Here is a 26,153-nt window from a genome sequence, read left to right on the forward strand (position 1 = left end):
TCTTGATACACTTAGTGGTTGTTTTAGGGCCTCTTGCTTGCTTATTCAGTTCTTTGGTTTTTATTTGTTTTCCAGTAAGAGTTTCTTTCCTTTCTTCTCTTATTTCTGTTGTTCTTTTACAGTTTTTGGTCTACTTGTTATTGTTTTGTGGAGATGCATGGGGTCTACTTGGACATGATTCCACCATTTTGCTAAAAGTCTATTAACATTATTTTTGAATGTCTCCACAACGCTTCCTAGGAGTCAGCTTTAGAGATGAAAGAAATGCTACATATAGTCCAACTCCTCCTTGTGCAGAAGATAGTAAGGATGAGATTTGCTCTAAATTGCACAGGGGATAAATAAATAGCAGAGTTGAGACTAGAATCCAGGTCTCCTAACATCCAGTGTGTCAGTGCCTCTTGTTTCTCCAGACCAATGTCGTACATTGACCTTTAGCCAGAGCTAAGGATTACCCTAACACACTGTTTTCTGTAATGGGATGAGAAGGAAGAGAGAATGCTAAGAAGACTGCTGCCACCCATCATGCCTTTCCTGTGCCTCTTGAAAAGGTAATACCTACCAGAAGCCTTGATAGCACGGACAGCTGCAGAGTGACCCAGTTCCAGGGAGTGGATAAATATTTCTGTTGTCTTCTCTCCACTGATGAAGGTCAACTACAAAAAAGAATGTTTATGATCACAGGGAGGCAACAGGTACTATTTACATGCTGGCCTGCCTTCTTCTTCTAAGTTCTTTTGCTCTGATGTATGCCAAAGAAGAGGCCATGAAAAAGGAGAAGTTAACTCTTATAGACTGAATTCAAGTTCCATCTGGTTCCCCAAGAACTCAGTTTCTCTTTATAGACTTTAGAATGTGAGAGATAGAAGGGACGTTAAAAGATCATCTAATTCTGCTTCCTCATTTTATAGATGTAGTAACTAAGGCCAAGAAAAGGGAAAAAAATCTGCCCAAGGTATGCCAGTTGTAATGTAGAATTTTTGGTAGGTAGGTGGTACAGTGGATAGAGTGCTGAGACTACGGTCAGGAAAATGTGAGTTCAAATCCAGTTTCAGACATTTACTAGGTGTGCGAATCAAAGTAGGTCATTTGACCTCTATCTGTCTCAATTTCCTCAAATGTAAAATAGCACCTACCTCAAGGGTTATTGTGAGGATCATATGAGATATTTGTAAAGTGCTTAGCACTTTAATGGGGACATTTGCCTGGTACACAGTAAGAACTTAATAAATGCCTGTTCCCTTCCCCTTTTCCTTTTTCTACTACTTCTTCATTTGGATAATCTTAACTGCACAATTTCTTTGATCAGATACCCCAAAGAGATGGTGCTGATGGCAACTGAAAATCAATAATTATGTGGGAAAAGGCAGTGAGGAGGAAAACTCTCCTCTCTAACCTCTGTCTATACCTCTGTCTGGTAGACTTGCAGCAGGACTGGTCTTGTGGCAAAACGGCAGTAATAAAGCAGCATGTCGGCCAGGATGGGCAGCTGCTCCTGGTTACTCTCCAGTGGACCAGTCTCAGACTTCAAAGTCTGCTGCAAAGAGAAATCCAAGATAGAGATGGCATTGGCATGAACAGTGTGAAACTGGTAACATAAAGGAGAAGGATGATGAATAAAGGGAAAATCTGCAGGGATGTTAGCTCTATGTTTTCTCACTTCTTTCCAACGCTCCCCTAAGGGAGAGAGTCAAGGGAGGGGGTAGACAGGGACAAAACATGGCTTCCAAGTATCGGTTCCTGGAGTCCTAAAATAAGGCTGGAAGGAGAAAGATTCTGATAGTTACCAGAACCGTACCCAGTGCCCAAACAGGACACCAGAGAGAGAAAACCATAAGGATGAAGCATCTTTAGCCACAGCTCCTGAACATAGCAGGATTTAGATTTTCCCTGATTCGCACTGTTTATCATTATTCCTTTCTACTTAATTTATATGGCCAGGACTAAGAATAGGGAAAGTAGGCAGTCACCTAAGGCATGGCACAATGGGGTACAACAAAGGATTATTACAAACATGACTTCTATAAAATGAATCGTTTTTGGGTAATAAAACTGTACTTCCACTTTGGTGAAAAGTCAAGCATTATAGTTGAATTCCCCAGAGTGGAAAAGACCACATAGGGAAGACACGTCACTTTCAAACCTTTAGGATAGACAAATACCTTGTCCCAGATTTAAAGGGATAGGAACTGCAACTGTGGTTTCTTTGGTATACAGCATTCCTGGATGAGGAAACTATCTCTTACCAATGAAGATGGCACCTTCTCTGCAATGTATAATCTAAGGAAAGTTACCTGGATCACTGAGAAGTTAAACAACTTGCCCAGAGTCTCAAAGTCAATATATCAGAGGTTTTCCCTGGCTTCAAGGTCAGCTCTCTATGCATACTTCCTCTAGGCCTGGGAACTGTTGCTAGGACCTGAGCCCAAGTAAGGTAAGGGATCCCCAAATTTAGGTGTTAAGGCAAAATCCTCCTTCCTTCTCCTCTGTTCCTCTGACCTGCCTACCTGGCACAAGACATCAGTGGGCAGGTGCATCAGCCCCAGCACGTTGCGCTCATACCAAGGATCCAGCATTCCGAGGTAATGGGAAATGTCATTGGTGCTATCCTCCCAGGAGGCCAGGGGAATGTCCTGCAGTGGGAATGGAGACAGGAGGTATCTAGGGGTAAGACTCAAGATTCCCAACCCACAAGGTATCAGAATCAACACTTAACACTCAACTAAAGGCAACCATCCCACAGGGAGATGGAACTAGACATCTCCTGAAACCCAAATCTTTTGAGTTTCTCCTATGGCTTTAAAAAACTTTTGATTTTAATGGTGTAAGAAACTGGTAGGCAGTATATAAACTGCAGATGAACAACTTATCTGTAACTTAATGAGACATCTGGGGTACTGAGAGCTCATATGACATACACATGGACAAAGTTAGACTATGACAAAGGGAGGACTTCCACCAAGGTCTTCCTGACCCTCAAGCCAGTTCTCTTCTCACAATGCTAGACTGTCTCTCATTATTGTTATTATTAACAATTAATTAATTATTATCAATAATAATAATTACACGAACAACTTCTCACATATCTACCCTGTCTTAAGGCTTACATTCATTTTCTTTACAACAGATCTGTCAGTAATTTTTTTAACGTTTATACTTGTTTCTGATTAGATTGTAGACTCTTGTATGGCAAAGAGAGTGCCTTTTATTTCTTTATACATCCTATAGTACCTATTTGCAATGTCTATCACATATTATGACCTCAGTAAATATTGGCTGTTGATTTGATTACCTCAAAAATACACAATTCAAAATAGTCTCCCACTCCATCTTTTCCCTCCTTCCCATGTCCCCATTTTTGTTCTTCCCTTTCCCCATCCTACTCCCTCTCTAAGTAGAGACATCATTTCATTATGTTAGAAGGTAGCACTACGTTTCAGGCTCTCTGAGGCTCAGCACATACCACTGGGGTCAGATGCTTTAGGGAATCTGTGGACATAAGGTGTGACTGGTTTGGATGAACAGGAGAGGTACTAGATGTAGGCTGATAATTTCGTTTTACTGGGATATAGAAGAACTGCAGCTTGAAGTACCGTGTCAGGAGCGGGCAACTGCTTTCCACCTTCCTAGTATGAGAGTAAGACAAGTGATAAAATGAGCATATGGCACCCTCCTTCATCCCCATTTCCTTTAATTCCCTGGCTCTCCACCTGTAGGCTCCACCCATAGTACCTGGGAAACAGCCCAGGATGTCTTAGTGCACATAAGTGGACCAAGCCATCATTCTGACTGCATTCCCAAATAGAAAGTAATTCCTTTCTCTCCAGTTCCTCTGTCTCTTGGTTAACAGGGCTGATCATAAAGAGTCTGAATGAGTAAGAAAATAATTAATGTTCCTTCTCCCACCCCTCACCGGAGATTGCTGTAAGCACGGGCAACCTTCCCTGAGATCCGGTCTGAGCCAAAGACCACAACACGCAGTGTGGAGGCCTTGGAGTCCTCGTCACCACTAAGGAAGGGCCTCCGATGTCGATGATGTGTGACAGTGGGGTAGAGCCAGCTTGAAAGCTGGCTCTCCAGCATGTGCTGGGGAAGGGAATGGGAACGTTGGGAACAGGAAGAGGGTGGTGAAGACACGTTTAAAGGGCTGCACAGACTCCCTGTCCGCCGCAGAGGGAGCGTGGCTGAGCCAGACCCTTTCACGGGGCTCTGGGAGTCTCTCCGAAGCACCATATTACTTTTGCTTTTAAAGAGTTTATAGATTCTGTTAAATTTTCTCCGAGATCTTTGGGGTGCTTGTTCCTCCTGGCTTCCTTTCCGTGGCCGATCAGGGGAACTTTCATCACTGTCTTCCATGTAGCCACTGTCCATGTAGTCTGAGAGGCCTGAGACAAAAGAGGTCAACAGGTGGCTTGAAAGGCCAGAAACAGAGGCCTGAAGTGAGACTGTTGACCTGGTCAAGTCTCTGAATGCCATAGAAGTAGTAGAGAGTAGGGAATCCCGTTCAGCAAAGCATCCATCTGTCTCCAAGTCTTCCTCCTCTTCTTCATCCTCAAGGGTCTCTGGCTGGAGCAACTCCCTTTCCTTAAGCAGAATCTCCTTTAGGATGTCTATAGAGAAACATAAGCATACCTCAGATCCCAGTCATATGTAGCCCAAGACTGAGCAGAAGGGACTGCTAGGTTAATACCTTTAGTTCAGGAAAGGGAGAAGTAAGTCCCCACTCCCTGACTACATGGTGAGAATGCCCATCTTCCACTACTCATAACTTCTTGCAATCACACATTTCTCCCCTCCTTCCCTTCTGTCTCAGAGGAGATGATATCCCAAATCTTAGTCAAAGCTTTTCTCCCTCCTTGTACTTTTCATCCTATGTTCCTTCCTTCCTATGGGTCTTTGAACTAGTAATCATCCCTTCTCTTTTATGCACCTTTTAATTTCTCCTCTCCAGACATGCTCAGGTTTCCCCAATCCCTCCCATCAGAAAACAAATAAGACAAAAACAAACAAAATACAAAATGCCTTGTCATCACTAGCAGTTACCAACTTCTTTAGCCAGTTACCATTCCCATTCCTTCCTACCCTTCAAGGACAAATTTCTTAATAACCACCAATATCTATATGGTGCTTTTAATTTTTCAAAATACTTTCCTCACAATTACTCAAAGAGGTAGGCAATGGGAAAATTACTATTCCATTTTGAAGATAAGTAAACTGAGGCTTACAGAGTTGACTTGCCTAAGATCATATATAGAGTCAATGACACAGTTAGAATTTAAACTTAGGCCTTCCTACACTAAGTCCAGCATTCCTTCCACTGTCTCTTGAAAAAGTTGTTTTTAAAAAAATGAAAAAGTTGTTTATATACAAAGTCTTCCCTTTCTACTACCCACTCTTCCTTGTAACTTGCTGTTCTTTTCATAGAGTACAATACCTGACTACACTGTAGATACTTATTAAATGCTTGTTTATTGATCAGTTCCCACAATTTTATTGAAAAGACTCTTTGAAAGTTCTCTAGTGACCTATTTGCCTTTTACCTCATTCCCTTCTTTTTGGCATTCTTATACTTTGACTTTTGAGGCACAGAGTACCTGTCTGTTACTTCTCTATAGTGGCTATCCTCTTCCTAAGCCTTTGAAGTAATGTTCCTCAAGGTTCTGTCCTCAGTTCTCTCTCTACAATTAGATGTGCCAATATATGCAAAGCATTTGGCAAATACAGAAACTTAAAAAGTGATCTGGTTTAATTCCTTCATGTTACAAATAAATAACTGAAGTACATAGTGCCTCAGTATAATTTGTGTGTCTTGTGTGTGAAATACAAGGAATTGTGTGAAATGTGTTACTTGCCCACATTTACACAGGTGACCGAGTCAGCATTTGAACACAGGTCTTCTTACCATATCTTGCTTCTTGTTTGACTATCATCTCTTTCCAGATATTTCTAAATACCTACAGGGTACTGCTGTCTGAATATCCCAACAGCATTCTAAGCTCATGCATTCCAAACTCATGTCCAAAGATAAACTTACTATCTTTTCCACAAAACTTGCCCCTCTTTCTAACTTCATAAAATCTATTGGGGCACCACCATTCATTCATTCTCAAGGTCAAAATTTTAGTTTTTCTTTATCTCCTCTCCATTTCTCATATTTAATCAGTTACTAAGTCCAAATGATTCTAATTTTCTGATATTTCTCAAAATTTCCTCTCTGTTAATCTAGAATAGGTTCTGAGCTACTACAGTAACCTAAAGGTATTTTCATCTCCACTTTCTTTCACCTTCAGTTCATTCTTCTCAGCTATCAGATTTAATTTTCCATGGAAGAAAGAAACAGGATGGCACAGTGGATAAAGTACTGAACAACTGAACTTAGTTCAAATCCCTCCTCTTATATTTACTAGGTAGCTATTTGAAACTGGGCAAGTAGTTTAAGTTCTCTGAGCCTCAATTTCTCCATCTGTAAAATGGAGAGAATATGTGTAATAGTTATTTTATGAAGTTGTTGCTAACGCTCAAATTGTGTTTTGTGAACTTCAAAGTGCTATATAAATATTAGTTATTATATTTAAATCACTCCTCTACTTAAATCCCTTTAATGATATCTTAATGTCTAGGCTTAGCTTGACATTCAATATGCTCTAAAATATACCACTATCCTACCTTTCCAGACCATCTCATACTGCATTCCAAAAACTTATGCTCTAATCGAACAATGTCTTCCTCTTTTCTTAAGTCTCCAATTATATCATTCCTTTATTTTTGTAATAGTCCCCCATTATCTGCTTGTTGAATTTTTACCTGTGTTGTTCAACTCAGTTGAAATGCTCCTTCCTCTAAGTTGCCCTCATTCCCTTCCCCCCGAAAAACTTCAATAACAACTTCTTCTTGAAACAGATAGTGAAACTATAATAGTGGGAAACATTACTGTATCTTTCTCAGATGTGGACAAATTTAACAAAAAGACAAAACAAGAAATAAGTTAAGGACTTGAATATAATTTTAGAAAAAAGTGATGATAGTTCTCTAGCAATTAATACACGGACACAGAAAGCAATGTACATACTTCATAGCCACATGGCACCTTCACAAAAAAATGACTGTGTGGAGGCACAAAGACCTCTCTAAAATGTAGAAAAGTAAAAATATTAAACACATCTGATCACGATGCAATACAAATTACATTCAATAAAAAACTCTTAAAGAATTAAAAATTAATTGGAAACTAAATAACACAATTCTAAAGAATTATTGGGTTAAAGAGCAAATTATAGAATAGATAATTTCACCAAAGACAATAACAATAATAAAATAATACACTAAAATTTATGGAATGTAGCTAAGGCATTTCTTAGAAAAAAGTTTAAATCCTTAAAAACTTTCATAAACAAAAGAAAAATTTTTTTAAAATCGTTGAATTGGGTATACAATTTTAAAATGTGAAAGAGAACAAAATTTTTAAATCCCCAACAAAACAACAAAGTAGAAATTCCAAAAATTAAAGAAGAGATTAATAAAACTGAAAGCAAAAAAAATCATTGAATTGATAGACATTTTTTAAAGAAAAAATCTAATATAATAAAGTTAGTTGATTTGATTTTTTAAAAAGAGAGAAAACTAAATTGTTGGTATAAAAATGAAAAAAGGAAAACTCACAAAAACTAAAGAGGAAAGAAAGGACAATATTATAAATTATGCTGCCCATAAGTTGACAAAACTGTCAACTTAGAGGAAATGGATGAATACTTACAAAAAATATAAAATACTTGGGGAAAAGGACTTATCTAAATAACCCAATACAGAAAAAGGAAACAAGTCAAAAGAAAGTGAACTCCTAAAGAAAAACATCTAAGACCAGATGAATTTACAAATGAATTCTATAAAATATTCAAAGAACAACTCATTCTAATATTAGAAAAACTGTCTTCAGTATTAAGAAAAGGTGGCACTTGTTCATTATATAAAATATAAATATAGTTTTGATACTCTAACCAAGATGAAACAAAACAAAAAAAGAAACTCGGACCATCATCCCTAATGAATATTGATGCAAAAATTTCAATAAAATATAAGCAAGTGGACTATAACAGCATGTTAGAAAGATTATGCATTATGACTAAGTGACATTTATCTGGGAATACAGGGTTGGCTCAACATAAGGAAAATTATAAATATGATATATCAGCTTAATACTATAAATAATACCAAGAATGTATCAATATGTATTGAAAATACTTTTTTTATTTTATAAAATCCAGCATCCAGTTTTATCTTAAAAACTCTGGAAAGCATAGGAATAAATAGAATCTCCTTAATATGGTATAATGATATCTACCTAAAGCCATGAGTAAATATTATATATGATAGGGAAATTTAGAGGTCTTTCTAATAATATCAGGGATAAAGCAAGTATTCCTATTATCACATCTACTATTTAACATAGTGCTAGAAATGTTAACTGCCACAATAAGGCAAGAAAGTGAAACCAAAGGAACATAGACAAAAAAACAAAATTATTGTTTTTTCCACACATATGATGATTGACTTAGAAAACCCAACAAAAGTCAACCAAAAAAGTAACTGAAACAACTCATTTATAAAGTTGTACAATACAAAATAAATTCACATAGATTATCAGCATTCCTGTATGTTTCCAATAAAACACAAGTTGAAAAACCTAGATAAAGAAATTCCATCCCAAATGACTACAGAAGATACAAAATATTTGGGGGTGTATCTACCAAGATGTACTCAGGAACTATATTAGTCCAACCATAAAACCTCTTTGCAGAAATAAAGATAGATCTAAATAATTAAGATTTAAACAGGAATTGTTCATGTGTAGCCAAGATGATTAAAAATGATAACACTACCAAGATTAACTTACTCAGTACTGTGAATAGAACTATAAAAAATAATAGCAAAATTCATATGGAAGAAAAAAAGGTCAAGAATCTCAAGGATAATAATGAAAAAAAGTAGGAAAGAAAGAGATCTATCAATACCAGATGCTACAAAGCAGAACTCATTAAAATGATTCAATAGTGGTTAAAAAACAGAAAGGTTCATCAATGGAACAAATTAAATACACCACATGCAGAAGCAAATAAACACAGTAGCATAATATTTGACAAACTTAAAGACCCCAAGTACTATTATAATATTACATATTATAATATATATTATTGTATATTATATAATATATTATAATATTGTATATTATATCATAATATTATATAATATTATATATTATAATATTGTATATTATATCATAATATTATATAATATTATATATTATAATATATTTCCCCAAGTACTAGGGGAAAGACTCACTATTTGACAAAAAATTCTGGGAAAACTAGATGGCAGTCTGACAAAAATTAGGCTTAGACAACTATGTCATATCACATACCAAGATAAACTCCAAATGGACAAGCAAATTAAAGGAGGAAGGAAGAAATTGCCTTTTAGAATCTATAGCTAAGGGCAGATTTCATTAATAGGCAAGTAATCAAAAAGATTATATAAGATAAAATAGCCAACTTTTAGTACATAAAATTTAAAAAGTTTTGTGCAAACAAATCTAATATAGTTGAAAATTAGAAGGGAAATTGGTATGGGCTCACATTCAAGGTCCTCTTACACTTCTTTCTCCCTCCATATACTCCGATCCAGGAACATTGACCTCCTTACTGTTCCTTTTCACTTTCCTACTCTGTGAATCCTTGGCTATCCATCCCCCATACCTGGAATGCTTTCCCTCCTCTTCTTCACCTCCCAACTTCCTACAAGCCTTTCCTAATCCTTCTTAATTCTAGTGCCTTCTTCCTTCTGTTGATTATTTCTAATTTATCCTATTTGTACACAGTTGCTTAGATGTTCTCCCTCCCCCATTAGGTTATGAGCTCCTTGACAGCAGATGCTGTCTTTTGCCTTTCTTTGTATCTCCCCGTGCAGTGCCTGTACCACAGTAGAAACTAAATAAATATCTATCGACTGAGTGACTATAAGCAACTGATTCAACTTTATAAAACTAAGAATGATTCCCCAATAGATGAATGCTGAAAGGATTAAAATATGTAAAGGGCTATCAACAACCATATAAAAATGCTCTGAATCACGGATACTTAGAGAAATACAAATTAAAGCAGCTTTGAGGTTTAATCTCATATTCATAAAACTGGTAAAGATGACAGAAGAAGAAAATAATAAATACAGTAGGGGTTGCAGGAAAACAGGTACTCTGGAGTTGCTGCTAGAGTTGTGAATTACTCAAGACATTTCAGAAAGCAATTTGGGACTCTGCCCACAAAATTACTAAACTGTATGTAATCTTTTGACCCAGTGTACCATTCCTTGCTCTATACTCCAAAAAAATCAAAGAAGAAAAAGACCCATACGCACAAGAAATTTTTATAAGTTGCTTTTTTCATAGCAGCCCAAAGTGGTAAACTTAAGGGAGTGTCCTTCAACGGGGGACTGGCTAACCAAATTAAGATTATCTGAATGTAATGGAATGATCATGCTATAACAAATGACAGAAAGGACAGTTTCAGAGGAAACTGGGAAAATCTCTATGAACTAAGGAAGACTAAAATGAGCAGAAGCAAGAGAACAACTTATACAGTGATAACAAAATTATAGAGAAAAACAACTTTGAAAGGCTTTAGAAGTTTGAACAATGTGATGATGAACCATAAGTCCAAGAGACTAAACAATACTCACCTCCTACAAAGGAGGTGATGAACTTAAAATGCAAAGAAAGATAAGGCCAAAGCAGGAATCTGTTTGAATGGATCATGCATGTTTATAATAAGGATTTGTTTGTTTATATGTTCAATAGTGAGTGGGAAGGACAGATTATAAATGCATGTAAAAATAAATGAATAGGTTTATGACAAAACGTCTCCCCCCTCAGATCTTACCTACCTATCTACAGAGCTTCACCTGTACTTCTCTTATACAAATATCATACATGATATGTGTTAATTACACGTCAATGTTCTCTCCCCTCCCCCTAAATTGCAAAATCCATAGGGGCAGAGGGTATGTCTTATCTAAATTGCATAGTTCTTCTAGTGCTTAACAAAGTACTTTCTACAATTAATTAATTATTGGATTGACTAGAGGACTTTCTTTTCAGAAATCTTTACATTTTTTCCTAGATGTCCAGAATAAATTTAAGCAAGTAGCCCTCCCTCACTCAAATCAAAGTCAACTGCAAGTCATGTCATCATCTTGCTGTCATGGTCCTCTTCCAGAATGAAGGACAAACACAAAAACAATAAGCGAGGATAACTCTAATTATTTCATAAGAATAGGCAAACCAGGGATGTGTATTACGGAACATCATCCTTTAGTGAGAGGGCTGAAATTGAGCACAAGGTTCCCACCTACAAAACTAACCAAAATTCTACCAGCTAAATCCTCACTCTGAGGGTTTTTGTGTTTCACTGGAATGAGACTAGCTACCTCTGAGAACTAATGGGACAGTGAGAGAGATACAGGTCCCAGAATAATGCATGACTGTCATAGAAGCCAGGAAGGAGCTGAAGCCAAAACAGAGGTGAGGAAGGAAGCAGTAGATAAAATCTCTTTGATATCAGCTGGAGAACGGCCACACAGATTCCTTACCAAAGCTGTCCTGATTCCAACTATAGGTGTAGCACCTGGCTACTGGAAGGGGGATGGTATACAGCTTACAGGACTGAGCTGTCTCTGTAGAAATAAGAAGAATAAAATTTCAGAGCTGGAAGAAGATCATTTAAATCCAAACTCCTAATTTTCCAGGGGAGGATAGTGAAGCCTAGAGAAAAGAAATATTATTCAGTTATTCAACGAAAGAGCCAGGACAGTTATTATAAGAAAAATTCCCAGTGTAGCTAGCTATTTCTTATGTATCATACTCCTACTAAGGTGATGGTGTTTTGTTTTGTTTTTCCCATCTGGGCCTATGATTTCAATGATGTTTCTGATAAGAAAACTCTTTCTACGAATGCAAATCAACAGTCTGTAGAAGTTTAGTGATTTACCCAGATTTACACAGCCAGTAAGGCTGTAGGACTTGAACACAAGTCTGCTTGACTCAAAAGTCAATCTCTATCTATTATATCATACTGGTTCTCTTTTGGGAATCAATTGCATTACTTCCCACTCCTCTTCCACTGTCTTCCCTACCCCTTCTATCCTGGGAATCAGTTGCTAGCTCCCTTTTCTGCCCACATGGGTCTCCTTAGTAAGAGACAATAACTTCCCTACTCCCCCCTCTCTTTTAAGTAAAAATTCTATGAAGCCTTCAGGTCACATCTCCTTTATGAAGCCTTCCCTCCAGTGAATAACAAATATTCCCCTCCTCTGAACTCCTATAACACTTGTGGCATTTATCATATCGTGTCTTGGATTGTTAGTTAACTTTCAAGTTTCATGTGTGTTCCTCCATGAAAGACCTCCTCTGATTCCTCATCATATCCCGGAGGTCCTCCAAGGCTCCTGCTAGAGCATAAGGTCTCTTAGGTTTCATTTAACACCAAGCTGGAAAGGATGAGCCCAACCACAGACTGTTTGCCATGCATCAGCTTCACTAAAAATAGAGAGGCTCATCAAAAGTAGTCTGGAAACTAAGTGATGAATTATTTGGCTATGGCAACTCAAAGATAGATGGAAATAAAAAACAGCCCTTAATTCTGTGTGGTCCCTTTTAGCTTCTTACAGGGACTGTGGTAGAATGGTGGAAAAGGGGCTAGGCCACACGCAGACATAAATGGGTGACTTTTCCCAAAGGAAAAATGATTGATATATTGGAGGAAATGAACCACATCTACAATAACATTCTTTTTTATAAATTAATCCAGATGAAATAGAGGTTGCAGTGAAATGAAATGATGACTCAGAAATTCTTTTAGTTCAAGTAACTAAAAGAGTTGGCAGGATTGACTTAATTACATGTCCAGGGGTAACAAAAAGAATCATTTCATAGGATATGTTGTGTGATGGAATCAATATCGACCAGGGTTTGTCCTCCTTTCATGTAGGTTGAGCTAGTTCTTTCTCTAAAAGGCAAGAAAGGTATCCACAAGACCTGACTGGCCAGGGGGCTAAGATTCAAGCATTATCATTTCCTGTGCATCTAAGTATAAAAGAGGCATACCCATGTGCTGTCAGGGACTTTCAGACTTGGTGGATGCTCCAAATCACAGTAGCCTTCTCTGTTGATCAGAAGTATTTTTATATGGAGACAAAGGAGGTCATGTTGCCTGAGCGAAGTATTATAACCTTAAGTATCTCTTCTATACCACAGTTAAGTAAATCTCCTTTTTTAATTAACTAGTGAATGATCTAGGAAATGTCTCATGTGGTTACAATATCAGACCTGAGCTACCAGCTCCACCTAACTTACAACATTTGGCTAGGTTGTAGTGAAATTTTACAAAAACCCTGACAAGACATTAAAAAAAAAAAAAGTCAATCTATACTTTGGCTCCCAGGTGAATGAACAGGCAAGGTTGAAAACACATCATACCCATCTACCATAAATATTTTTTTCAAGTACACAGAAGGTAGTGATCCTCAGATGACAGGCACAAACTGTCATTATGATCACACATAGACACTTTCCAAATTGGTAAAACCTGCCAAATCTTGTGCTCCAGTGGCATATCACTTGAAGACCCCAGGTCTCCTCCCTTGGGGGAGAGTGTTTGTAGAAGTGTACACAGTAAATATTCAATAAAACTTTGGAAAATTTGTTTCCTTCAACTCTGCAAGGTCCCTTTCCATATCCATCTTCCTTGTCCCAGAGCCTTACCTGAGATGAAGGGGAAACCAGCTCTCTCTCCTACAGCCTTCAGCTTGGCTTTCAGCCACTGCCGGGCCTCCTTAGGGTCTCTGATGGTGGATGCCAGTTCCTGAGCCTCTGTAGTCTCCTCAAAGATGGCCTCCAGTTCAGTTAGAGTCTTGGACTAAAAACACCCCCACAGAGTAGACAAGGTCTGATACTGTACTCATGGTCTAACAGTCTGCCATTCCTGCCCAAGTCTCGATTTTCACTCAGAGCCACTCTCAAACCCTTCACTGTTTGATCCTTGCACTCTTAACTTGCTGACTAACCAGCCCCTACCCCCACAACTGGGTAAACCTCCTCCTCCTGGTGACCTCCTGGAAGGAGAGACAGACATCTGAGCTGGAAAGGATCACCTAATTTCCTCAATTTACAGGTGAGAAAACTGAGATCCAGAGAAAGGAAATATATTGCCCCATGTTATAAACTTAATTAGTTAATTAGAACTGAGACAAAAACTTAATTCTCTCAATTCCATAGCCAAGGAGCCTTCCACTATATTACAATCTCCCTTTCTCTGTCTCTGTCTCTGTCTCTTTATCATCTACACACATATAAACAACCTCAAAACACTTTCAGCATTTTGACTTTGTTTTGATCCAACCGAAGTAAACCTAATAAAGACCTTGGTCAACATCCACAATGAAAAATTCTAATCATGATAAGCTTCAGCATCTCCCCCACCTTTAGTACCCCCCCATGCCTCAGTCACAGCTATCCCACCTACCAGCTATAAGAAGATAGTAATAACTCAATTTATATATCTCTTTACAGTTTACAGGTTCTCTTTTCACCATAATCCTATGAGGGAATTATTACAAACATCATTTTCTTCATTAGGATATCAGGAAGCTTGAGGAGGTTATGATTTATCCAGTTATTTGACATGATATGATATTGACTGATATAGGATGCCATGTGAAAAGACACTGCCCTGGGTAGACTGATCATTACCCATATACTTGTACCTGTCAAAAGGGATGGCTCCCCATTAGTCCACATCATGATCACAGAATCATAGATAGGATCTCAGATTGCAGAGATCATCTAATCTCTCTGCCCCTCTCTCTCCAAATACAGAAATCCTCTCTACATTATCTCTGATCTGTCTGAATATTTCTAAGGATGAAGGATTCACTATATATTTCTACTGGTGGTTTTAATTATTAAAAATTTACTCCTCAAGTTCTAAGGATACCAGCCCCTGAGATAGAGTAATATTGGTATCCTTCTGGAAAAGCTCTCCTGCCTCTCCCCAGTACTAAATATTAATGCAGGCCCCATTCCTCCAAGTTCCAAGAGGGACAGGTTGGTATTTGTACCTGAAGCATGTGGTGTAGGCGGACCAGGTCACAGCATACCCCAAAAGTGGCCTGGTAAGCATGTTGTAGCAGTGTGACATAGGCACTGTGAGGAGAAGGTTCTGGGAAACTCATCTTATTGGCCACAGATAAGAACTCAGTCTGTACCTCGAGGGGGTTCAAAAGTAGTACGGTGCTAGGGATAAATGAGAGAATGAGTTCAGAATTTATGGGAAGGGCAGGGGGTGAGGTTCATTGCAGGATACATTCTTCCCTGGGTCTTTATACCTAACTCAAATTCCTTAGGAGAACACTGGGCAGGCCTGGCAAAGGCATTGCTAAGATGGTCCAGGATATAAAATAGATTCTAAAAGCATGGACTTGACCACCTTATCCCAAAACTTAATCTGAAGCAGAAGACTGAAGAAAGACTCGAACCACGCTAATGAATCCCCAGGGGACCCAGAGAGAATTGACCCTGTATGCCATAGTACAGAGGGAGATTAAAGAATAATGGCATATATCTCTCTTCCTTCTACCTTTCAACCAGATTTGTTTTCTTGCTTCCTAGAGCTGTAGAGGTACATAATTAAATCTCAAAGGGTCTATGAATCTCTCTGCTCCCATACCTCCATTCTAGTACTCACACAGTGGAATTTCGGTGACTTCTGATGGACAGTCCCTGTTCTGCCCTCACGAGTCTCTGGTAATTGATTCCTGCAAACAAAAGAAAACTGTTTAGCCCAAAAGAATTGCAAGAAAGGATATCTTGTTCTTTGCCAAGGACTATGCTGCCAAATCCTCCACACCCCCAATGTATCTCAGGGCTCTCTCTGATATCAGAAAGGAGAGAGGACCTCCCTCAGATGATTATTAAGAAAATGAAGGGAAAGGAAAGGGGACTTCACTATCAAGGAAAGAAGACAGGTTTCGCACTTTGAAAATTTTCAGTAGAGGTACCTGATGTCAAGATGGTTCTGGGCATCTTGACCCTGATGTGTGGGAGACAAATAGATCATGGAGATCCAACATCGGTATCACCCAGTCAATCAATCAATTGAAAGCATTTATTAAGTGCTTACTCTATGTTAGGCACAGTGATGGGCCCAAGAGATAAAAAAGACAAAGATGAAGTAGTCCTTGCCCTCAAGGAGCTCATATTCTACTGAAGGATGTATCATGTACATAGACAAGTAAAGAAGACATAAAAACTAAATACAAAGTACTAAAGTAAGGCAAGTGGTTTCAATATTTGAGGGGACCAAGAAAACCTCATGTAGAAAGTAACCCCTGAGGGAATCCTTGAAGACAATGATTTTAAGAAGCACAGATGAGGAAAGAGTGCAGTGTTATGGAAGAAGGTTGTACAAATCTACAGATGTGGGAGATGGAATTTCAGTGTGAAGAATAGTTTGAGATGATGAACAACTGTTCAAGCTACTAGTCCATATATGGAATTCAGAGTATATGATGGGGGAGCAATGAGTAACATGTCAAATTGTGAATGGCTTTAAAAGTCAAATGGAGAAGTTTACATTTTATCCTGGCGGCAAGAGGGAGTCACTGGAGTTTTTTCAATGAAAAACTGACACAGTCACATCCATGCTTTAGGAATATCAATTTGGCAATTGTGATAGATTGTACAAGGGACATAGGGAAGCTACAGAAGAGTATAGGCAAGGGGTGATAAGGCTCTGGACAAGGGATGATAGTCATATGAGTGGAAAGAAAAGAAATGATGCAAGAGATGTGAAGGCAGAATTGGTAGCATTAGATGAATGCTTGGATATGTGGGACATGGGAGGGGCTGGAGTATGAGCCATTAGGGATGACTCTAAGATTGTAAACCTGGTTGAGCACAGGGATGAAGGTATTTCTGGATAGAAATGGGCAAGTTAGGAAGAAATGTGGGTTTTGCTGGAAATTTCCTGAATTAGGTTTGGGACATGTTGAATTTTAGATGCCTAGAGGATAAGTAGTTCAGTGGTTATAGCCTTGAGCCTGGAGTAAGGAATACCCAAATTCAAATCCAGTCTCAGATACTTACTGGCTGTGTAACCCTGGGCAAATCACTTATCTATTGTTTACTTCAATTTGCTCAATTGTAAAATGAGAATATGATAGCACTTGCCTCTTAGGATTGTTGTGAGAATCAAATAAGATGTTTGTAAAGTACTCAGCACAATGGATGGCATATAGTAGGCACTGTGAATGTTAGCTATTATTACATGTATACTAAGCTGTTGCTGATACAGAACTGAGCTCAGCAGAGAGACTAAGGCTAGATATATAGATCTACTAAATATCCATGTAGAAATGGCTAATCCCATGGGAGCTGATGAGGTCACCAAGTGACAAGAGAATAGTAAAAGATGATAATATGGTATAGGACAGAGTCTTGGGGTATACTCACCGTTTGGAGCAGGACAGAAATGTTGATCCAGCAAAAGAGGCTGAGAAGAAACAGCTAGATGGTTAAGAGAGGGAAGAGTATCCAGAAGAACAGCATGATCAATAGTGTCAAATGCTATATAGAATAGTTAAGAAAGATGAAGATTGAGAAAGAGGCTCTTGGACTGGTTAATGAAGAGATCATTGGTAGTTTTGTAAAGAAGAGTTTCACTTGAAGGATGAGGGAAAAAGTCAGCTTGTAAGAGGTTAGTCAACTGAACAAGAGGAAAGGAATAAAGAAAATAAGTACATAAATACATAAACACAATGTATGTATGTGTGTGTATATATTCATATATATATATACCCACATATATGTATGTATGAGTGTATCTCTTTTTTTGGAAGTGAAAGTGAGGAAAGTTATAGGATTACAATATGAAGGCATGGATGACTCAACAGTTTTTTAAGGATGGGGGAGAACTGGGTATGTTTTTAAATAGCAGGGAAATAGCTAGTAGATAAGGAGAGATTAGAGATGGAGAGAAGATAGCTGTGGGGGCTGTCTACCAGAGAAGAAAGGAAGGGATTGAATCGGGAGTACAAATGGAGAGATTGGCTTTGTCAAGAAGGGCCCCCTCTTCATCACAGTCTAAAGTAAGAAGAGAATGGGTTAATGGTATCAGGGATTTTGAGATACAGATTAGGAAAGAAGAGGTAGTTCAGGTTACTTGACCCTTACTGTTAGGCTTTCTTGATAATATATTAAAATGTTAATGATTTATGTGATTTTATTTCATATTCTGCAATTTTGCTAAGATTTTTAATTGTCTTAACTAGTTTTTTGGTTGCTTCCCGGGTTCTTTAAGTATACTATCATCCTGTCTGCAAAAAGTAATAGCTTTTTTTCCTCACTATCTATTCTCATTCCTTCAAGTCCCTATCTTCAGAGGCTCTAAACTTTGCACACATTAAAATCTGTGTCTGCATTTCAAGCAATTCAGAAGGAAAAAAAGTTAGGGGAGGGCAGAGCCAAGATGGCAGAGAAAGGACAGGGATGCACCTGACTTCCCCCAAGCAATTTTAAATAACATCTGAAACCAAAATCTGGAATAGCAGAACCCACCAAATGACATGGTGGGTTTTTTTAGCTTAAGACAACTTAGGTGAGCAGGAAAAGTCTGTTTCAACAGGGTGAGAGTGAAGCACAGTCCAGCACAGATTGTACCAGTACATGCCAGACCCCAGAAAACCAGCATCAGGCCTGGAGGAAAACTGAATCAGCCACAACAGCTTCCAGAGCTCTCAGTCCACAGACTGTAAGGGGACTGGACAACTGATTAGAAGGAGATTACAGGGGTCCCTTTGCTGGAACTAGGAGCAGGACTCCAATGCACCGCTTATACACAGATGCAGGGCTCAGTAGAGGAGAAGCACTACACCCACCAGGGTGTAGGGACCCTGATGACAGTTCCAGGATGGAAAAGAATGCTTATGATCTCTTACAAACCAGTGCACAGGCCAGGAGAGTAATAAACACATCTTTCTTTAAATCATTCTACCTTGGAAGAACTGAAAGCTTACAGACCCCAGAACTGCCTCTGGAAATAGCAGCATGAAAAACCCCAGAAACAGAGCCCATTTTTAATGCAAAGTTAAAAGTTAAGAAATCAACTGGAAAAATGAGCAAACAACAAAAAAAGAACCTCACCATAGAAAGTTACTGTGGTGACAGGAAAGATTAAAACACAAATTCAGAAAAATTCAAAACTGCTACATCCAAAGCCTCAAAGACAAAAATGTGAATTGGTCTCAGGCTCCAAGAATGCCTGTATGAGCTCAAAACGTATTTTCAAAATCACATATGAGAAGTAGAAGAAAATATAGGAAAGAAATGAGAGTGATACAAGAAAATCATGAAAAAAAGATTCAACAGCTTGGTAAACAAGGCATTAAAAGTATTGAAGAAAATAACACCTTAAAAAACAGAATAGGTCAAATGGTAAAAGAAGGACAAAAATCCACTGAAGAGCAAAACTCTTTATAAAGCAGAATTGGCTACATTAAAAAGGTGTACAAAAATTCACTGAAGAAAAGAACTCCTTAAAAAGTAGAATTAGCCGGGGGGGAGGGGCAGTAGGGGAAGGGGCAGAGCCAAGATGGCAGAGTAACAGCATGGACTTGCTAGAGCTCTCCCCACAAACCTAGGCAAATACCTGTAAAAAATGATTCTAAACAAATTCTGAAGCTGCAGAAACCACAGAATGACTAAGTGAAGCAAATCTCCAGCCCAAGACAGTCTACAAGGTCACCAGGAAGGGTCTATCGCCTCATGCTGGGAGCAGAGCACAGTCTAGAGTGGGCCACTCTATGACAGACCAGACCTGAGCAGGCCTTAGGGGGGGGGCTGCATCTCGGGCACCTGTGGTGGTTTCCAGACTTTACAACCCCAAAATGCCAAGGACAAATTGGAAGGTCAGTGGGAAAAAAATCTGTTGGACCTGTGTGAGAGAGTACAGTGGTCAGGCCCCAGCCTCACAGAGGCAGAGGGGGTGGAGTAGCACTCTGAGGAGGAGTCCACAGCAGAAACAGAAAGGCAGGGGCAACAGCTGTTTCTGGAGCTCTAGGCCCACAGATTGTGGCAGGGATCAAGTGGCTGACACCACACACCTCGCCCCACCACTGAAAGCAGAGAACTACCTTGGCAAAGATCTCAAAAGTCAAGTAAATAGCTGGGAAAATCAGCAAAAAAGAATCAGACTATAGAATCTTACTTTGGTGACAAGAAAGACCAAAACATACAACCAGGAGATAACAAAGTCAAATCTTCCACATCCAAGCCTCCAAGAAAGCCTACAAGCCTCCAAGCAAAATATGAATTGGTTGCAGGCCATGGAAGAGCTCAAAAAGGATTTTGAAAATCAAATAAAAAAACAGAGCAGAAACTGGGAAGAGAAATGAGAGTGATGCAAGACAATCATGAAAAACAGGTCAGAAAATAACACTTTAAAAAAACAGACTAACCCAAAAGGCAAGAGAGATCCAAAAAGCCAAAGAGAAGAAGAATGTCCTAAAAAGGAGAATTGGCCAGATGGAAAAGGAGGTCCAAAAGTTTGCTGAAGAAAATAATTCCTTAAAGATTAGAATGGAGCAGATTGAAGCTAATGACTTCATGAGAAATCAAGATATAAAACAAAAACGAAAGGATGTAAAAAGAGCAAATAATGTGAAATATCTCATTAGAAAAACAACTGACCTGAAAAATAGACCAGGGAGAGACAACTGAAAAATTATTGGACTCCCTGAAAGCTATGATCAAAAAAAAAGAGCCTAGACATCATCTTTCAAGAAATTATCAAGGAAGACTGCCCTGATATTCTAGAACTAGAGACTAAAATAGATATTGAAAGAATCCACCAATTGACTCCTGAAAGAAATTCTAAAAAGGCAAACTCCTAGGAATATTGTAGCCAATTCCAGAGCTCTCAGGTCAAGGAGAAAATATTGCAAGCAGCCAGAAAGAAACAATTCAAGTACTGTGGAAATACAATCAGGGTAACACAAGATCTAGCAGTTTCTACACTAAGGGATTGGAGAGCTTGGAATGTGATATTCCAGAGGTCAAAGGAGCTAGGATTAAACACCTACCCAGCAAAGCTGAATATAATACTTCAGGGGAAAAAAATGGTCATTCAATGAAATATAGAACTTTCAAGCATTCTTGATGAAAACAGCAGAGCTGAATAAAAAATCTGACTTTCAAACACAAGAATTGAGAGAAGCACGAAAAGGTAAATAAGAAAGAGAAATCATAAGGGAATTACTATTGGACAGTTTACATTCCTACATGGAAAGATCATATTTGTAACTCTTGAGACTTTCCTCTCTATTAGGGTAGTTGGAGGGATTATATACATATAGACAGAGAGTACAGGGTAAGTTGAATAGGTAAGGATGGTATCTAAAAAAATAAAATTCAAGGTTGAGAGAGGAACATATTGGGAGGAGAAAGAGAGAAAAAGAATGGGAATCTCATATAAAAAAGGCAAGCAAAAGCTTTTTCAATGGAGAGGAAGAGGGGGGAGGTGAGAGGGAAAGAGTGAACCTTACTCTCATTACATTTGGCTTAACATGCTCACTCAATTTGGTATGAAAATCTAACTTACACTACAGAGAAGTAGGGGGGAAGGGGATAAGTGGGGGAGAGTGGAGGGATAATAGAAGAGAGAACAAATGAGAGGAGGAGGTAATTAGAAGTAAACACTTTGGGGAGGGATAGGGTCAAAAGAGAGAATAGAATAAATGGGGGCAGGACAGGATGGAGGGAAATATGGTTAGTCTTTCACAATATGACTCTTTTAGAAATGTTTTGCATAACTACACATGTATAACCTATAACTGAACTGCTTGTCTTCTTAGTGGGGATGGGTGGGGAGGGAGGAAGGGAGAGTAGTTGGAACTCAGAGTTTTAAAAACAAGTGTTAAAAATTGTTTTTACATGCAACTGGGAAATAAGATATACAGGCAATGGGGTAGAGAATTATATCTTTCCGTACAAGAAAATAGAGGGGATGAGGATAAGAGAAGGGAGGGATGTGACAGAAGGGAGGGCAGATTGAGAGAAGTGGTAATCAGAATGCATGCTGCCTTGGGATGGGCAAAGGGTAGAGATGGGGAGAAAATTTGGAACTCAAAATCTTGTGGAAATGTCTGTTGAAAACTAAAAATAAATAAATAAATATTTTAAAATAAGTAGAATTAGCCAAATGTTAAAGGAGGGAAATTCAGAGGAATCATAACAATGAAAAAAATTTTACAAGTTTCTCTGATAAATGTCTCATTTTTCAAATACATCGAGAACTGAATCAACTGTATAAAAACAAGTGCCATTTCTCAACTGATAAAGGATCAAATGATGTGAACAGGCAAATTTTAGGCAAAGTAACCAAATGCTCTGCATCACTACTGATCAGAGAAATGCAAATTTAAACAACTCTGAAGTACCACTCCACACCTATTAGATTGGCTAATGTGATAGAAAAGGAAAATGACAAATGTTAGAGAAGATGTGGGAAAATTGAGATACTAATGGTTGGTGGAGTTGTGAACTGATTCAACCATTCTGGAGAGCAATTTGGAACTATGCCCAAAGTTCTGTAAAAAACTTTGCCATACCCTCTAACCCAGCAGTACCACTACTAGGACCATATCCTACAGAGATAAAAAGCAAGAAGGAAAAAGATGATATGTAAAAAAATATTTATAGTAGCTCCTTTTGTGGTGACAAATAACTGGAAATTGAGGAGATGTCCATCAATTGGGGAATGGCTGAACAAGTGTGTGTATATATATATATATATATATATATACATATATATATATATTAACAAGATATATGATTGTGAAGGAATAATATTGTACTATAAGAAATAATAAGCAGAATGCCCTCAGAAAAACCTGGAAAGATTTATGTGAACTAAAGCAAAGTGAAATGCGCCAAATGAGGAGGAAAATGTCACACAGTAAGATCAATATCGTATAATGATCAACTGTGAATGACTTAGGTATCCTTATCAATACAATGATCCAAGATGATTCTAAAAGACTTATGATGAAAAATGCTATCTGTCTCCAGAAAAAGAACAGAAGAAGACTGAATGTAGATCAAAGCATACTATTTTTAAACTTTATTTTTCTTGGGGTTTTTTTTGGTCTGTGTTTTCTTATGACTAATATAGAAATACATTTTGCTTGACTGCACACATATAACCTATATTAAATTGCTTGCCTTCTCAATGAGGGGATGGGAGGAAGGGAGAGAATTTGGAGCTCAAAAAAATTTTTAAATGAATGTTAAAAATAATTTTTACATGTCATTGGGGAAAAATAAAATACTAAATAAATATATTAAAAAAGAAAAAAAAAACTAAGCAAAACTAACTCACAGCCAGGCCCAAAACTGTAAGAGAAGGAGCTGAAGAGTATAACTGGCTGATAATAATGAGGGATGATATTTCCAAAGCTAAAACATGAGTGCCTATAAACATCTTTAATGGCATGCTTCCCTTGCTGACTCTCTCTACTTTAGAGCATTGGCACATACATACCTGGCACCTTGAGCTCGGCATCAATGAAAGTGAGAAGCTCTTGACAGATGCTGCAGTAAGGAATGGGCCAGGTCAGGAATCTGTGGTAGGTTCTAGCTGCCTTCAGAAGGAGGTCAGAATCTGGTGGGAAGTGTGGAGTCTGTGTGAGGGAAGCAGACATAAAGTAGAAAACAAAGTCAGAATTGGGATTTGAGTGTGACATAATATAGGGGAGGAGAACAGCTTTCTTTCTGGGCTAGTTCCTCAAAAGAACAAATACACACCACCAGGAAATCTGAGTCATCTCAGAAGCAGGGTTGTATGTGGCAAGGTAGTGGCAAATAAAATAGAGGTAAGTAGGACACCTCTCCTAGAGATGGTTCTCATGTTATAGATTACAAATGGCAAAATGGTAGTCTAGATACCATTAACAAAGAGGGAGATGGGTAGTCTAGTTGATAAAGTGCTGGACATGGGAATCAGGATGACCTGCTTGCATCCTCTCTCTGACACTAAGATGTGTGATCAAGGGCAAGCCATGTGACTTTCATCAACCTGAGTTTCCTCATCTGTAAAATGAGGATAAGAAAGACCTTTATTTCGTTAAGATGTTGTGACTCTCCACTGAGATAATGCAAGCAAGTACTTTGCAAACTTTAAAGCTATGCATAAATCTATTTTATTGGATGGTAATCAAAAACATTTGAATTTAAACTTCCCAGTCCCATGATGCTGTCATAAAAAGCCAATGATGCAGCAATCTTGCCTGTTAGCACCTATGACTTCTCTTTGGGAACTGTATTCTAAGTCTGCATCATATAGAGATGGGTAGCGTAAGTGCTGAAGTTCAAAGATGTTAAATAAGTGGCTAAGATCACATATTTATTAAATTCCAGAGCTGGGACCTGAACTGAAGTCTTCTGAACCCATATTCTTTCCACTACATCTTATAATATATCTCTCTTATTACCCTGAAAACTCAAGGAAGGCAAACACTAAGTTGTTTTTCAGCTTTGGATCTGCAACATATATGTAGTTGAATGCTTAATGATTGTTGAATGAAAAAATAGAAGCAAATGTTCATCTTTTGAGAATAAAATAGTCAAAGCTGATAAATGCAACAACCAAGTTAGGCCAAAAGGTGGGAAAGAGGTGTGATTATAAATTAACAAGTCTGATTTTCCCCTGTGGCTGATAAAGTGGATATGAAGGTGATTTCATAAAGGGAGGTGTGCTCTGAGTAAGAGCACTGGTGAAGCATCTGTACTGCTTCTGAAAGGAGTTACTCTGCAGGGAACAATGCTCACTTGGACAGGTAAACTCTGATTTTTGCAGAGAAATGAATGAACAAAAAACACCTTGGTGAGCTGGGCATGATTACTTTAAGCCAGCCCTTATATGCTACACTTTGGCTTTTGTTTCAATATAGAATGAAAACTTCCATGAATAGCCAGATAGGTGGAGGCTATTCCTTTACAGAACAGATGGGACCTAGATCTAGCAGAATTCTAGCCAATTCAGAAGCCAGGTCTGTCCCACCTCAGAACTTACACAGAGGACAGTAGAGTAGAAAAGCAGAGCCAGGGGAGCCAGAAGATCATAGCTGCATTTCTCTTGGACCTGTAGGAAACAGTTGAGACAGAAAGTTAGCCAAACCTGTGGAGGAGGGGAAGAAGAGAGTCAAGGAGTATGGGAAGAGTTGAAGGAGGGACAGGAAGAAAGGTAAGGAAAGGAGGAAGGGGCAGAAAAGAGACAAAGGGAAAGTAAAGTAAGGTAAGGTAAGAGGGAGGAGGGAAGGAAGGGAAAGGGAAGGAAGAGGGAGAATGGAATGGGTCATGAATGATATCTCCATTAAACTTACAATATTTCCTTTCCATTTTTTCCTTTTTCTCCTATAGATAACCTTTTTGAAAGGTTTCTCTAAACTTCCTTCTTCCGTTTGAAAAAACAAATTTTAATCAATATCTTTTGTTTTTAAAATCAGCTATATTTCCCAATGTAATCCTCCTTGCTCCCACAGAGTCATATACCTCTTATAACAAAGAATAAATAGATAATAAAGTTTCAGCGAAACTCACCAACACATCCAAAAAAAAATCCAACATTATATATAGTATTATAGTATTATATATAGTATTCCACATCTATTATCTGCAAAGAAAGTTGGGTGATGTCTTTTCATGTCTCTTCTTTAGGGCCAAGTTTAGTCACTTCATAACATTCAGTTTGGATTGCTTTTTTGTTGTCCTATTTACATTGTTATGACCGCTATGTATATTGCTTGCCTGGTTTTGCTTTTTTGTTAAAGTCCTTTTTTAATCATTGAATTCTTTGGGATATATGCTGAACAATGGAATCTCTAGGTCAAAAAGTATGTATGTCTTAGTTACTTTGTTAGTATAATCCTAAATTCCTTTCCAGAACAGTTAAACTAATTAATACATAGTTTCACCACCAATGCATTTGAATGCCCGTCTTTCAATATTTTCTACAACACTGTCTATTATTATCTTTTGTTATCTATGCTAATGCTGG

General features: G+C 38.2%; 1 protein-coding gene across 4 annotated transcripts in view; it reads right to left on the reverse strand.

Moving 5' to 3' along the window:
- Positions 1–26,153, reverse strand: part of PIK3R5 (phosphoinositide-3-kinase regulatory subunit 5) — a 94,518-nt gene that overhangs the window by 12,643 nt on the left and 55,722 nt on the right. For 3 of the 4 annotated variants that reach the window (XM_072641053.1, XM_072641055.1, XM_072641056.1), the window contains 11 exons: positions 25,170–25,238; positions 23,640–23,778; positions 15,789–15,858; positions 15,163–15,337; positions 13,808–13,961; positions 11,638–11,721; positions 3,914–4,610; positions 3,464–3,626; positions 2,508–2,633; positions 1,409–1,537; positions 563–656 (listed from right to left, as the gene is read on the reverse strand). In XM_072641053.1, the coding sequence (XP_072497154.1) occupies positions 563–656; positions 1,409–1,537; positions 2,508–2,633; positions 3,464–3,626; positions 3,914–4,610; positions 11,638–11,721; positions 13,808–13,961; positions 15,163–15,337; positions 15,789–15,858; positions 23,640–23,778; positions 25,170–25,238 (1,900 nt within the window). The remainder of the gene's footprint in view (positions 1–562; positions 657–1,408; positions 1,538–2,507; positions 2,634–3,463; positions 3,627–3,913; positions 4,611–11,637; positions 11,722–13,807; positions 13,962–15,162; positions 15,338–15,788; positions 15,859–23,639; positions 23,779–25,169; positions 25,239–26,153) is intronic. The other variant, XM_072641054.1, reaches the window with a different exon arrangement.

This window comes from Notamacropus eugenii, chromosome 2 (genome assembly GCF_028372415.1).
Source record: "Notamacropus eugenii isolate mMacEug1 chromosome 2, mMacEug1.pri_v2, whole genome shotgun sequence".
NCBI lineage: Eukaryota > Metazoa > Chordata > Mammalia > Diprotodontia > Macropodidae > Notamacropus > Notamacropus eugenii.